The sequence below is a fragment of the Chelonoidis abingdonii genome, chromosome 2 (assembly GCF_003597395.2).
Source record: "Chelonoidis abingdonii isolate Lonesome George chromosome 2, CheloAbing_2.0, whole genome shotgun sequence".
Classification (NCBI taxonomy): Eukaryota; Metazoa; Chordata; order Testudines; family Testudinidae; genus Chelonoidis; species Chelonoidis abingdonii.
Window position 1 is genome coordinate 109,744,527 of NC_133770.1, and position 14,643 is coordinate 109,759,169.

At 39.8% G+C, this 14,643-nt stretch overlaps 1 protein-coding gene across 1 annotated transcript in view; it reads right to left on the reverse strand.

The window, feature by feature from the left end:
* GRB10 (growth factor receptor bound protein 10) overlaps positions 1–14,643 on the reverse strand; it is a 163,387-nt gene that overhangs the window by 81,863 nt on the left and 66,881 nt on the right. The window contains exon 3 of the mRNA XM_075062612.1: positions 3,060–3,276. Coding sequence (XP_074918713.1) covers positions 3,060–3,276 — 217 coding nt within the window. The remainder of the gene's footprint in view (positions 1–3,059; positions 3,277–14,643) is intronic.

Consider the following 14,643-nt stretch of genomic DNA (forward strand, 5'->3'; position numbering starts at 1 on the left):
TCCTCAAAAATGAGATTTGAAGACCTCAAAGCTCAGGGATCACAGCAAGCGACCCATGCCCCCACGCTGAAGCGAAAAACCGCCAGGCCCCTGCCGATACCGCCCTGGATGACAAATTCCTTCTGAACCCGAAAATGGCGATCAGCTAAACCCTGAGCATTGTGGGCAAGACTCACCAACAGCACCCAAGAAAGGAATTCTCTGCAGTAACTCAGTCCCACCATCCACATTCCCCTCACAGACCATTGAGCAGATTATCTGCCGATATCCAAATCAATTGCCATAATTAAACATGCCCAAATAACAATCCCCTCAGATACTTAATCAACTTATCTTAAAACCCAGATAAGTCTTTTGCCCCACTACTCTCCCATCGGAAGGCCGTTCCAAGAACTTCACTCCTAATGGATTAGAAACCTTCGTCTAATTTCAAAGTCTAAACCTCCTAATATCGCAGTGTGTACCCATTCGTCCCTCGGTTCCACATTAGTACTCAAAAAAAAATCTCCCCCTAACGTTAATCCCCTGAATATATTTAAATAGAATCAAGCAATATCCCACCCGGCCTTCCTTTTGGCCAGGCTAAACTAACCCAAGCTCTTGAGTCTCCTTTCATAAAGCAGATTTTCATTCCTCGGATCAGTCCAGTAGCCCGTCTGACTTTCCAGTTGGAATTCATCCTTCTTAAACATGGGACACCAGACGCCAACCAAGATTCCATGGTGGGTCCAACCAGCGCCGTATATAAGACTACACCTCCTCTCCTTGCTGGAAATACCTGCCTAATGCATCCTAAAAACCGCAGTTGCTTTTTTAATAACAGCATGATCACATCTGGCTGGCTCATAGTCACCCGCTATCGAACCAATACCCAAGGTCCTCTCCTCCTGCCGTCGTTCCAACTGATGCGTCCCCAACGGATATCTAAATTCTTATTATTAATCCCTAAGTGATGACCTTGCACTTTCACTACTATATTCATCCTATTACTATTACGCCATGTACAAGGTGGTCCAGACTTCCTGAATAAGTATCCCGGTCCTTCTCCATGTATCAATACCCCCCCAGCTGCGTGTCATCCGCAACTTATTACACATTCCGCGCTCTTTGTGCCAAGGTCAGTAAATAAATAGGTTAAATAAGATCGTTCCCAAAACCGATCCTTGAGGCCTCCGCTATAACCTCCTTCCAGCCTGACAGTTCAACCCTTCAGTACGACCCACTGGGATTTCAATAACTCAGTCATGGGTTTGGGGTTGTTATAAATGTGTATGGGTAGGGTTTTGTGGCCTGCCTTGTGCAGGAGGTCAGACTAGATGATCATATTGGTCCCTTCTGACCTATGAGTCTATGAGTCTAAATGCACTGCTGTGAGAGGCATGTTCTCTTAGGCACTAGAACGTCCAATCAGTTTGAGTACAACAGCAGCGTCTGTCAAGAGTGAGTGGCTGCCCTGAGCTGCTCAACATCATTATTAAACAAATGATGGAAGCGGTCACTAGGTGCAGATTGGGTGTGATACTGCATAAACAGGCCTGGAATATGCTGATAACATGGCTATGTTCACATCCTCCTGAACTAATTTCATCCATGTACTGAAAATATTTAAGGAAATAACACACAAGCATGGTCTGCAAGACAACTGGAAGAAGACCAAACTGATTAATGTGGCCGAGGGACCTCTACACCATCCACCATAATCAATGGACAAGATGTTGAATTTGTCAACTTATTTGAATATCTTGGTTCCATTATCACCAAGAAGGGAGGTTGCCTTCCTGATGTGACACATCAAATCAGCAAGGCTACGAGTGTTGATGCCACAGAGGCTTCCAAAAGGTGGGCACAACACCACATATCAACTCAGACTAAGATGTGTATACAACAAGCAGCAGTGGCTTTGGTCCTTTGGTATGACTCCGAAACCTGGGCCACCATAGAAACACAAATGCGCCAGCTGGATGCTTTTGACATGAAATAGCAGTGATGTATTGAAGGCATATGGTGATTTCATCACATTACAAACAAAGTTGTCCGTCACAGGACCAATCAGTCTCTTACGTCTTCCAAGTTATTAACCTCACCTGCTCAACCTTAATATAGAGCAGGCAGGTCAGGCTTCTTGGAAACAGGTGATCCAAAGTGTGCACTACGTGCTCCACAAGCAGGAGAATTAATGAATGAATTTGTGTTTCTTATTTTATTTGGAAAGGCTATTTGTTAACTGGAGGGAAAACCCCAAATATATTTGCGGACTGGATGAAAGCAAATCAGCCTGTCCAGTTAAACTAACAGCAGGGTTTTTTTAAAAAAAACAAACAAGATTAAGAACCTTTTATTACACATAAAAACTTCAACTACTATAACTGAAAAGCATCTGTTTAATCTTTCACTTCAAGCTTGCAAGCAGCAAGTTCCATGCTGGGAACAGTAAACTGATTTAAAGATACTTTCACTTTCAGCTTCTTATTCACTAGCGTAATGCTGCTATATTTGGAGTTGAAGATGCTTTATTGTAGCAGTCTCAAACTCTGGGTTGGGACCCCAAAGTGGGTCACTGCCCCGTTTTAATGGGGTCACTAGAGGTGGCATTAGACTTACTCTATTAATATAAGGTTTTATAAATTTGTAAAAGAAACCTGATGTTTCAGTTTGGGCCTCATACAGGCAAATGCACCTGTAGTCAAGTATCTAATGGCCTCTCCAGAAGGTAAAGTGTTTCTATTAAACTAACAAGATATTCTGAGCAGATACTGTGCATGACAGCACATTTGGATGAAGGATATTAACTAAATCCAAACATGGACGGTCACTTGAGCAAGCTCATACTAAAGACATGGCCTCCAAGTAATACAGACAATATATAAGATTGTATTTTCTGTCTTAGTTGGTAAGCCATCTTTCTCTTAAAAAAAAAAAAAAAAGAACAAAAATCAAGTGCATCACCACTTAGTATCACTAAGCGGCTGTCAGATATAAATCATGACATGATCTGGTTCTTTCAGTTAGCCCAAGACAAACAAACATAAGAGTCCCTCTATCTTGTTCTCTTTTCATACCTGACTGCCATAATGCGCACTGGCTGAGACCGCTGCACCTTCTGCCTTGGAGACATGGGCTGCAGAGAACTTGTTCCTGAGGTTGGCAGTTGGCTGCGATTAAGCTGGCCATTTTGAAGAAGGGGAGTGGTTTCTGACTGCATACCGCACACTGAGTACAAACTTTCAAATGAGGAGTTCATGTCATTTACCAAAGCTTCTAGGTCCACATCATCATCTGTAAAACAAACAAAATAAAGATGACATTACACATTTGAAGGCTAGAACTACTACAGAAATTTAGAAGGATAATGACAATTTACAGAGCTTTACTAATAAGAGAGCATATATTTTCATATTATGAGCTCTCTTCACTGTCCCGGTTTTTGTTACAGAAAGCTTTTTCAGAGTAAGATCACAACTGGAAAAAAAAAAAAAAAAAGGCAGAACATACTTCTGACAACCATTTGACTATTTAGAAATATGAAGACTGCTGTATCTACTGCTGGTAGCAAGTCTATTTTACCCTGCACTGTGGATGTAGTAGCAGTCCCTCATTCAGTGTCAATGTCAGTTACTAAAAGCAGTGAATTCTTATCTTTTCAGGTCTTTTCCAATAAGATTAACTTTGATTTCTAAAACAATATGCCTTGTATTGGAAGCATCACCTCACTTACACTAAGGCTTGATATACACACTTTAAACAATGGCTTTTCAAATTCTCTCTCTGAACTTGAGAGCGTTCAGAGCATCAGACAGTATGACAAATGTTAAACTGTAAGATGCAAGAACCTAGACAGAGTAAACCTTCTACAGAGGAGATTTAATGGGGGAAAAGAGATCCCGAGTTGGGCAAGTTGGAAAGCCACTGTGATGGTATATCAAAATCAGTCATTGGCTATCTGCCAATAGCCCTCCATCTCTTCAAATTTTTAGACTGCAGTTCCAACCAATGAAGGGAGTGGACGGGAGAAGGGAAATAAAACACTTTTTTAAAATCCCTATCATATTGTCCCCAATCTCCCCTAGTCCTTGAACTTTGAGTAGCCATGCAACCTACAGTAAATCTGCAATCTTTGCTCATTCATTCTTTGTAGGCTAGTTTAACTATGGGTACTTTGCGAGACAAACCCTGAGAGTCTTTTAAACTTAATACCCTCTAAATCCTCATTCCTAGAACACTTATAATAGATATTCCCTAGCAACAAGTTACCTCTACAGCTACATAGCACTACCCAGTTAAAACATGTTCCCTACCCCAAACAGCTTCTGATCTTGCTCCCCCACCCCCTCATTTTCTAGATAAAAATCTATAAGTTTCTGTCAAGCCACTGTCAGTGGATGTTCTGCCTGTGATACTTCAATAATCAGTTTTAATGCAGTAGTGGAGATAGCTGCTGTTGAAGTCCTCATAATGTGTTGGTTTGACGACTGCACCTGAAATAGCATTGCTGAATTTCTGTTCAACTACATATCTAATTAAACTGTAGCACTGTTCAGGGCTCATTATAATGTCCAATGAACTAGTTTTGGACACTGCCACCCACAATCCATGATGTATATGACAAGCCAAGAATCTGCTCAAAACAAAACACCATAGAAATATCTAGAGGTATATTAAATACTGGGTAACATTTTCAAAAACAAAAGTAGTGACTTACAGCCTAAGTTCCACTTGAAGTCAATGGGACTTTCAACAGAGCCCAAGTCACTTTAGTTTAATTGAAAGTGCTACCCAGGATATTACTAGATTAAGTAGAGCCACCACAGAAGCAGCAAGTGCATTTGTTCCATTTTTGGATGGTTTTGTTTGCTCCTGGGCCTTTGTATCTTATGCCTGATTACCAATTGCTGAAGCACATCTTCACCAGACTAGACCACTTCCTCTACTTTTTTGCCAGTTTACACATCCTTATGTAAGAAGTTTAGATATAACTAAACTTATCTACACTTTCCAAGTGTATCTTAAGTTTCACTCCCTCCCTCAGATTCCCCTCTTACCTGACAAGCACCTATCTGAAACAGGGTCACATTCCAGCTCATCTGTCTCATCAGGGCAACAAAGAGTAGAGGCAGAGTTACAAGGCTCCTGAACTTAACTACTGAACTTTAACATCACCAAGTGGGAAGAGCCCCAGGCAGTGGGGCATCACCAGCATTATAAGGGTTAGGGCCAGATAGCTGTCAGGTGTTGCAGGAAAGGGATACCAAAACTGAGATACTAGGTATGTGTTAGGTGAATTAAGATGCATAACAACTGGTTAGCAAGCATAAAGCAGAACAGAGAGGAAAGTGTGTGTTTAGTGGAAACTGATGTGGCTTAGAGTCCCACAGGGCTCTGATTTTATTAATCTTGACAAAGGGATGAGTGTGTAAAAAGATCATTAAACTTTCAGATTAGCAAAACGGGGAAGATTAAGATTCACCTGTAGTTGATCAACAGGATACTCCTGATTAAGCAAATAGGCTCAGGGGTGCAATATGAACTTTAATGTGCATACAATAGTGCACTTCATTAAAAACACTGTCATATCAAAGTACACTTGAAACGGAGTTGAATTTGTTAGTGTTAGAAGGCTATCAGCTCAACAGTTAAATCCACTGTGCAGAGTGAAAAAAGACAGGATGCATTGGATAGACATAGTGAAGAAAGATAGAACAAAAAGGTTTAAAAGATGAACAAAGCTGTGAAGCTGGTACAAGACAAAGTGGTGGAATGACTTCATTTGGCCCCATTGTCGCTGCTTTAAGAAAAAGTGTTTGAGGTGCTATATCTTTATATTAGTGAAGAACACCTTGCACTTGCATTGATGTTTGAGGCAGTTCTTAGATATTGTCGGAATTTGCTCCACAGTGTTTACCAGTTCCTGGACCCTGGTCATTAAGCACTTTGAAGATAAGAACTGATATCTTGAACTTCATGCAATATTCTATGGAGAGTCAATATACTGACATTATCACACCCTGTGCCAGCATAGTTGTGCTGGCATAAGCCTCTGAATGTAGATACACCAACAGAAGGTGTTTCATCCACCCCTGTGATATAGGAACACCACTTCCCTAAACAACAAACTCTGTGGACAGGAGCATTTTTCTGCCAGCATACCTGTATCTACACTGGGTTTTCTGTCAGCATAGCTACGTAGCTAAGGGTTGTGGGTTTTTTCATATTTCTGTCTGACACAGCTAGACTGGTATAAGCTTTAAGTGTGGAAGACCAGGCCTGAGCAGAGAGCAGATTTGATGTGCTCATGATAATTCATGCTGCATTTTCTGATAGCTGAAATTTCTTAAGGGATGATTGTTTGATGCTCAGATAGCTGACTGCATAGCTACAGTCCAGCCAGAAGATAACGTAGGCTAGGTTATCATCTGACAGGACAGAACACAACCTCCTAGCCAACCACGTGAATACATTATTTGTAACAAGAGCCTAGCTTAATCAAGGAGTTCAAAAGCACTCCAGACAGCCTTGACCATTTGGGGATGTGCAATTCAAAAGGGAATTTGCATCCACAGTGCAATCCCTCAAAGTGTTTTCCTCCACCAATCAACCATGCTGATCTTGCTCTAGGTTTAGGCTTCAATTAAGCTTAGGTTTAGGAGCAGCTAACTTTTCTTCATCCATGAACTGATCTTGACCAAGCACTGGGGTAGTCTGTTAACTATATTGTAGGGTTGCTACCTCTGAGGTACACCTGGGATGATTCTGTCATAAAACTAGACAGCTGGCAGCAGGTACTGAGCATCCTTACAAAAAAGGAATGAACCCAGGAAAACCTGGAGGAGAGGTTGCAACACTAGTATGATGTATTCTGTGAAGGATAACAAGAGAGTTGTGTGTCGTGTAAATCTGAACCACTGATGTTTCTCTGGTCCACTTAATGTCTGCATGTAAGTGTTTAAGATGACCAGAGAGAATTAATCCTCATAGGACTCTGCAAGTGAGGTCTTTGATTGCAGAGGAGCAATCTCCAATCACTGCCTTTTGGATCCATCCTTCCAGGGAGGACTCAAGCCATTTTAATAAATTCCCTTGTATACCTCCTTCAGATGGACACCATCATTTTGTGGCTGACTGTGGCAAATTCTGCAGCAAGGTCCAGGAGTATGAAGATGGATGCCTGGGTTTTATGTCTTTTCCTGAATTCAAGTTACGTTGGGGCTAAGATATCTGCTTTTTCAAGATTTTTGCTCTGGCACATGGAGCTCATGCGTACCCATTTTTGGAATTCATATATAGAGCATCACTCGAAGAAGAATCAACCTTTCCCTTTTAAATGTGTTAAAAAACATGAAATGCTGAGATTGCTGCATCTTAATACACACCATAAAGACTTTTTGCAATTCTGAACTACTCTTGAATATGAGTCTTTACCGTATGTTGCTTAAGGGCATGAACAAGGCTCTACCGTACATCAATAGCAATATTTTTGGTAAAACTGAGGTGCATGCTTTCATCTACAAGACAAAATGCAAGGGTTCACTCGAGCTGGGGGCAAGGAGTACAAGAGATCATCATTGCATGTTCTACTGTGAACAGCTGCTGAGTTAGATACTTCTTTTTCCACAGAAATAAAACAGCTTCATCAGAGCACCACCTAGTGTTTCTGTACATATTGTTACAAGGAAGGAGGTTATCATCAGGCCTGGAATACCTTAATCTACATCTAACGGGTTTTGTTTGTTTAAGTAATTATTATGTGTAGTCCCCTATGCAGGTCTGGATACATATGGAACAGAGTCCAATCTGTCCACTTTAACAAGTTTCTCCTAATTTTTGCTATTGATGTTAGTCCTGCAGAGACACCTCAGCTTGAGGGAGTGAAAAATTCCCTCTCCTGTAACACAAAAGAATCTTTTACTAAATTCCAATCAGCTCCACTTGTGCAAATCCCCTGAAGACAATGGGTTTTGCACAGCTGTCAGTGGGTCTATTTCCCTTCAGAACTTTTATTACTCCTAATGTTGCCTGGGGAAAGAATCCAGACTTTAGTGTAGAGATGGGGGTAGAGTTTTATTTTTTCCCAAACTGGCAGCCCTGTAAACTCAAACATCTTTATACATGTGGACTGAGCACATTTCAGATGGCAAAAACAGTCTCATAATGCCTTTGTTTGAAAATACTTTTTAAAAAAAACTTGATCTGTACTTTAAGATGGCTAATTAAAGTGAACTACGGCACAGTAAGTTTATTCTCATTTCCCCACATGTACATTTCATTTTTCAACCCTCTTTCTTAGTTCGTTTCACACAAACTGTTTTGACCTCTACTAGGGTAAGCACAGAAGATTAAGGACCATATATTGCTCCTCAGTCGCCACTTGCAACTGATATTGCATGAATAGAAGATAGTATCAAACACTTACTCCCATATACTGCCATAACACAAAACCATTTATCAGGGGAGCTACTGTCCAGATAGATGGCGATCTATCTTATAAGTACTGACCATTAACTGATACTAAGTTTCAGTACAGCATGAGCCAAATCCTGCTCAATGATGCAAGGAGAATAAGCGTTCACGTAATGTCTAGTGAAATATAGGACAACAGGAGAATTTTTAAAGGCTGCCCTCATGTACATCAGTTTGCCCAAATGAGGATTAGTCATCTTGTTAAAAAAAACAAAAAAAAAACCAGGAAGGTCGTGCTGTATGCCTTTAAAACTCTGTGCCTGTTATGCAAGTTCTATGCAACTGCATGGGGAATTAAGTTGACATGAAAGGAATGTAGAGGTAATCTGACAGGGTTTTAAAGAGAGTATGTTCTGTCTGAAACCTCTAACCCAACTGGGGCTGATATACTTCAAAACTCCATGCTTGTCCATGTACAGCTTACAAAATGCCATACGGGACTGTGGTCCAGGGGTAAGAAAGGCAGATCAGAAACCCAAGACTCATCTCTGGAGAAGAGCATCAGATTCAGTTTAGGAAACCTGTGATCCTCGAGCATCAAAGTTCTGAATGCACTGGAATTCAACATATAAAGACGTCTATGTGGAACTTTTAACACCTGCCATAGTCTCTGGGGAGCTTGGAAGTCGCACATGCACCTATTCCAATTTCTGTAAGCTCAGCAGGAGGGTGGGAAGTCTTTAGCATAAAATTTATGCACATTAAACTTTATGTGCTGAAAAGAATTCAGTATATAAATACCTATGTACTTAAAACTTTATGGCTGGACTTGAGTCATGTTCTTAATATACACCTTATTTCTTTAAATAAAATACATAGACAAACTAAATTAAACAAAGTTATTGCTGCTAGGCAACAACTATTAAAAAAAAGGCTACATACCAAGAATGTTACAGTTAATAAAACCCAAGGTGTTCAAGAGCACAGAAAGGATCAATTAAAGGTGGCTTGCAAAAGAAGGGGGAAAACACACACACGCTTCTGTACCTGATTTGGAGTGTTCATCATGTATACAACTAATTTTAAAAGTTTGTTGGAGGCAAAAAAAGAAAGTGGGGAATGGTTGGTTGCTTTTTTCTGCAAAGATTAGAAATTCATGGATGGACTCTTGCGGTGCCTTTCCTGGAAGACTGGAGATATGACAAGATAATGAAAACTAAGCAGGCTCAGAGCAGAAGGATTTTAGACTTACTGTTTAAAACAACCAAGGATGTTTTGCAATTTCTGTTAATGTTTATTTACTTATAATGACTAAAGAACACTTTAGAGCAGGGGTGCCCAACCTACGGCCCACAAGAGCATTTCATGAGGCCAGCAGCCTCTTCAACACAATATACTAGCAGCTGATTAATTATGTCATCATGTCACATCATTTTTAGTTTACACAAGTGTGTAAATAGACAATACTGTGCATAGAAACAACCTAACTAAATACATATGAAACAAGCTGAACTTAAAATATAAATCAATCGAGGGGACTTTAAATCTTATTAAAATATGTAGAATCTGTTTGGCCCACACAAGGTTGCGCTTAGATTTATGTGGCCCTCCTGTGTAAGAAGTTGGGCACCACTGCTTTAGAGAATGAAGCTCCACCAAAGCCATCATAATAATCTGCCTTCTAATTGCTGTGTGCTGTGCTCACAGTAAACATTCAAGAGCTGCTCTTCCATGAATCCTTCAGATAAAATAGGGAGGTGCTGACTATATGTCCCAGCTATTTCTACGGTGAAAAACCTGATCAGGTTCTATCTATTTTAAAAAGAGACCTCTTGGCCCTTCTCTATACCTCAAAGTAGACAGAAGTGGTACGATTTTTATTTAATTAAATGCCTTTACTTTACACTGAACAGGTGAAAAGTTCACACTGGATACCCCTAGGACAACCTCAGCTCTGAGCCACAAGATGCAGTAATCAAATATAGCACTTCACTCTAGAGCATGAATTTAACTAAATCTTTAAAAGCTTCCAACAAGAACAGACACTTAGATCCAAAGACAGAAATATTCTAAAGTTCCCAAGTCTAGATTCATAAGCCTATCAATTCCACTCCAGTTATAAAGAGATAGGGTGAAATAAATAAAGATCTGATTAACTTCCTGTTTGGAGGTCTCTCTCTCGGAAGAAGGGAAAGGTCAAGGGACATAAGGATGATCAGGTTTGGGTTCTTCCTGTATTTTTCAGACACATATAGCACCAGTGAATCTCATGATGGCGCTTGTGACAAGACAGTTGAAAAGACACATGCAACACCTATTCCTTACATCCTCACTGTACATTGTATTTTAACCACCACATCATTCAGACATTACTGAAACAAGTTTATGTAATGGGCCACATACAATGGGAATGGTCAAATCTTGTTCCGTATTAAACATTATACACATTTGCTTTATCAACCTTTGATTGTACAGCCCCTAGGGTCAGCAATTAAGGTTCAGATTTTTTCCTTAGGGTGATACTGTATAGGGAACACTGATGCAAGATCATCCAAGGCAAAGTCTGAGTTTTAAATAGGCCACTATGAAGTCATCATTACCACTGTACTTTCTAAAAACAGAAAAACACATAAACATTAAAATGAAGGTGCATTAAGAGTTTAAAAACCTTGTTCAAGACCCAGGAAACTAATGAAGAATGGGCAGGAAGCACAAAACCTGCCCTCAAACCCCTTCTCTTCATGATAAGCAACTGGTTTGATGAAGTGGGTGCTCAGGTGTGACACACCTATGTGTAAACCAACTGATAAAGCTGAATATACTGCTTGTCTCTAGGAAACGGGGCAGGAGAAGAGGCTAGTACCTAAACTGCAATGCCCATGATTGTAGAAAGGCTGCAACTCCTTCAAGGGTTGGGATAAACTGGGCTCTCACCCCTCAGTGAAATGGTGGATAGCGAAACAGCATTGTGCCTGACTGTGTACACACAACAGAAATGCCATTTACTGTGCTCTCTTCCCTAGTGCAAATGTAGATAAGGGTGACAAGCTGCTGGTCTAAACACTGAGGGAAAGGCAAGGCATTGGTTCGCAATGGGCAGCTGATTTGAAGTACTGTTGGTAGGCCATATAGTAGATTGGCAGATTGCAACCCAAGTTGGAAAGTCATATTTTATGGGTGAATGGCTTTAAGAGGATTTCTGGTATATAGTATGAACTATATTCTGACAGAGCAAAGGTTAGTTTTGCTTGAATGCACCTTGAGATTATGCATTTACACTGAAAAGACAATGAACTGATTTAAAATATCCTATTACCTTTCCCTTAAAACTATGGAAACAAGAGATAAATGCAAAATGTATTAACTCCAATATTCCTTGGTCCATCACACTAACTTTATACTTACTATTTCATTGTGATGTTACAGTTTAAATTTAAAATCAATAAAGTTCTCTGAGTTATAAAGTAAAAAGATTAAGAGGCCACAAACTGAACACACACAGTACTCCAGGGTAATTTAGGCTCAATGGAGCTCTGCAGCCTGACACTCAGCCCACATTCCTTTACAAAATTTGCACTCCCCTTTCCTGATTAACTGCAATAATGCCAAGTAGAATAAGCAAACAATCTTTGCAAATGAAAACAAATACTATTTCATGGCTTGTCCTGCCAAGAAACCACAAGCTCTATTCCAGCTCCAGGAAACTGAGTACATAACCTCATGACATGGCCCTCTGCTCAGCTAAAGCCAAGGCCTAAAATATCAAATTAGCTACTGAACCAGAGAATCTCCAGGACGACAAGGCAAGAATACTGCTGTATAATTGGTCAGGACAGACTATGTACTCTCAGTTAAATGGTCAAGCAACAGCACTTAATTGGATGCAATTAAGTGTCAGACCACTTTCATATCACACCTAAATCAGAGGTTATTTAAATATTTTAAAATAGCAAACTAGTTACATTAACTTACGGGGAAACAAATAGAATATTTTTTTCCTTTATGAAACAGCAGCTATGAATCCTAATAGCCAGTATTCACAGTAGTCAATTGTTAAATTCAGCATACATAGTTATTTGACACCTGAGTTATCCTCCGTCTAATTTCACTGCTTTAGATCATAAGATTCTGAAGTCTCATTTGAGTAATTTTAGTCTATAGCTCTGAAAGTTTAATATATTTTGCTCAAGCTCCAAAAGTTAAATACAGCTGCTGGAAGTTAATCATTAACTTTGCCCTTTAAATTACTCCAGTCAAACCAGTGTTTACACTGTACATGACTTATCTTTGCCGTGACGTGTGTAGTTTAAAGGATACAAGAGGAACAGAGCTCACCTGAACATGTTTCAAATGTCAGTTTAGTCAATAGAATTGAGGGATTATTAGCAATATGTTATGGAGACACACAAAAAAGACAATGTCTTTTAATTTTGCAGTTATACTTCTTGGAAGGTTTTTGTTTACTTTAATGAGTTGATTAAATATTTTAACACAAATTTATCATTTTGGCTCAGAAGGAAAGTTATGGGAAGGTAATGTAGTTTGGTCTCTTATAATCCAGTGTTCTAACACTATACTAAAAATTCACCCTCCCCTCCACCCCCCCAGAAAAACCAACATTTAGCCCCTTCAGATCTGGCAACTGTATAAGCAAAGAAGGAAATGTATCCTCCTCCAAAATAGGCTACTTTCATACATGAAGCATGTTGCAATCAGATAGTGTGTTGCCTTTATGTGTTAACAAGGTGTGAAAGAAACATTGAAAAGGTCTGCTGCTGTAATAAAATGTGTTCCTTTATTGCCATGCCACAAGGGAACTCAGAGCTGACACATGTATTCACAGATTGCAGAACATATTGCTGAAATCACACTCCAAATGGCTACATGGATCAACAGTTGAATGCATCCATATTCTATCATGCAGATGTAAAAAACCAGAGAGTTTAAGATTATGAATATTGACAGTTTAGACAATTCAACTAGTTTATTTATAAAAACTCTGCCGTACATCCACATACTATAGCTATAAGGTTAGCACTAGGCTTCTCTTGTTAATTGACCTTTTAAAGGACTTAAGCAGAGCTTGGGGCCAGGTGTACCATCGTTTTAAATATCAAATATATAAAGCAGAAATCATCAGAAAGCTTCCTTGTTGATCCTTTGTTTTTCCTATATGGTACATTTGTGTCACAACTACATGTGAATTTACTCTCTGGTTGATGTTAAATTAGTAACAAATAAAAACCCGCTGAAGGCAGACAATGACATCTAGGAAATAAATACACCTTATCATTAGAACCTTGAGCAGATACAAAATTTGTATCTGCATCCGATCTGCAAAAAATGGTCGGTGGATATCTACTTCTGCATTCGTGGATGCGGATATCCGCAGATTTGCAGGGCTCTATTTATCATTCACATCTCTACTGAAAGGTATACCTACTAGTTTAATTTGTCTATAGCGAATAAGTATTAGAAAAATGTTCATTTTTCTATAGTCTTACTGAACCTGATTTCTTTTCCAAATACATGTTCCTACAGTATCTTTTTAAATATATGCTAGAAGCACACTGCTATAATTAAGACTCAAATTAGGATTAGACCCACCAAACAATGTCACCTGCCCCTACATGTATGCTTACTCCTAGCCACACTGCAAGTGGATTTCCCAATACCTTTTATATAATTCCAATCCTTCCCATCAGGCAATTATGGCTTGATTTTCAGAGGTGTAGTGCACCCTCAGTTCTGGTTGGCCTCACTAGTAATTTAGAATGCTCCACTGTTGAAAAATCTGTCCACAATTTCTCACCATCTCATCAAGGTTCCCACATCGACTGCTGGGTACATATCCAAAAAATCCTGCCTACATTTACCCCATTTCAGACTCATCAGATAATGCCAGAAGTCAAAAATGGAAGTTGTCCAATCTAGTTTTTTCTAGTTGCCCAATGGCTTAGGTAATAAGACTCCTACCTTCCCTTGATTTCCATACTCCTAAAAATTGCCAGTGGCACCACACCATTAATATCAGCTCTTTCTTATGAGGTCTACGTACTTTGAAACAGCTACAGACTTTATACTTCCGTCTGCCTAGATAAGAACATTAAGGGCATAAGCATAGTGTGTAAGGAAGCAGCCAAAGTAGGGACTGATGCACTGGGGGTGAGGAGATAAAATCGGGCCCAGACTGGGCCACTCCATCTACCCCCAGCACCCATCGGACCCAAAACTGGGTAGGGGAAAACC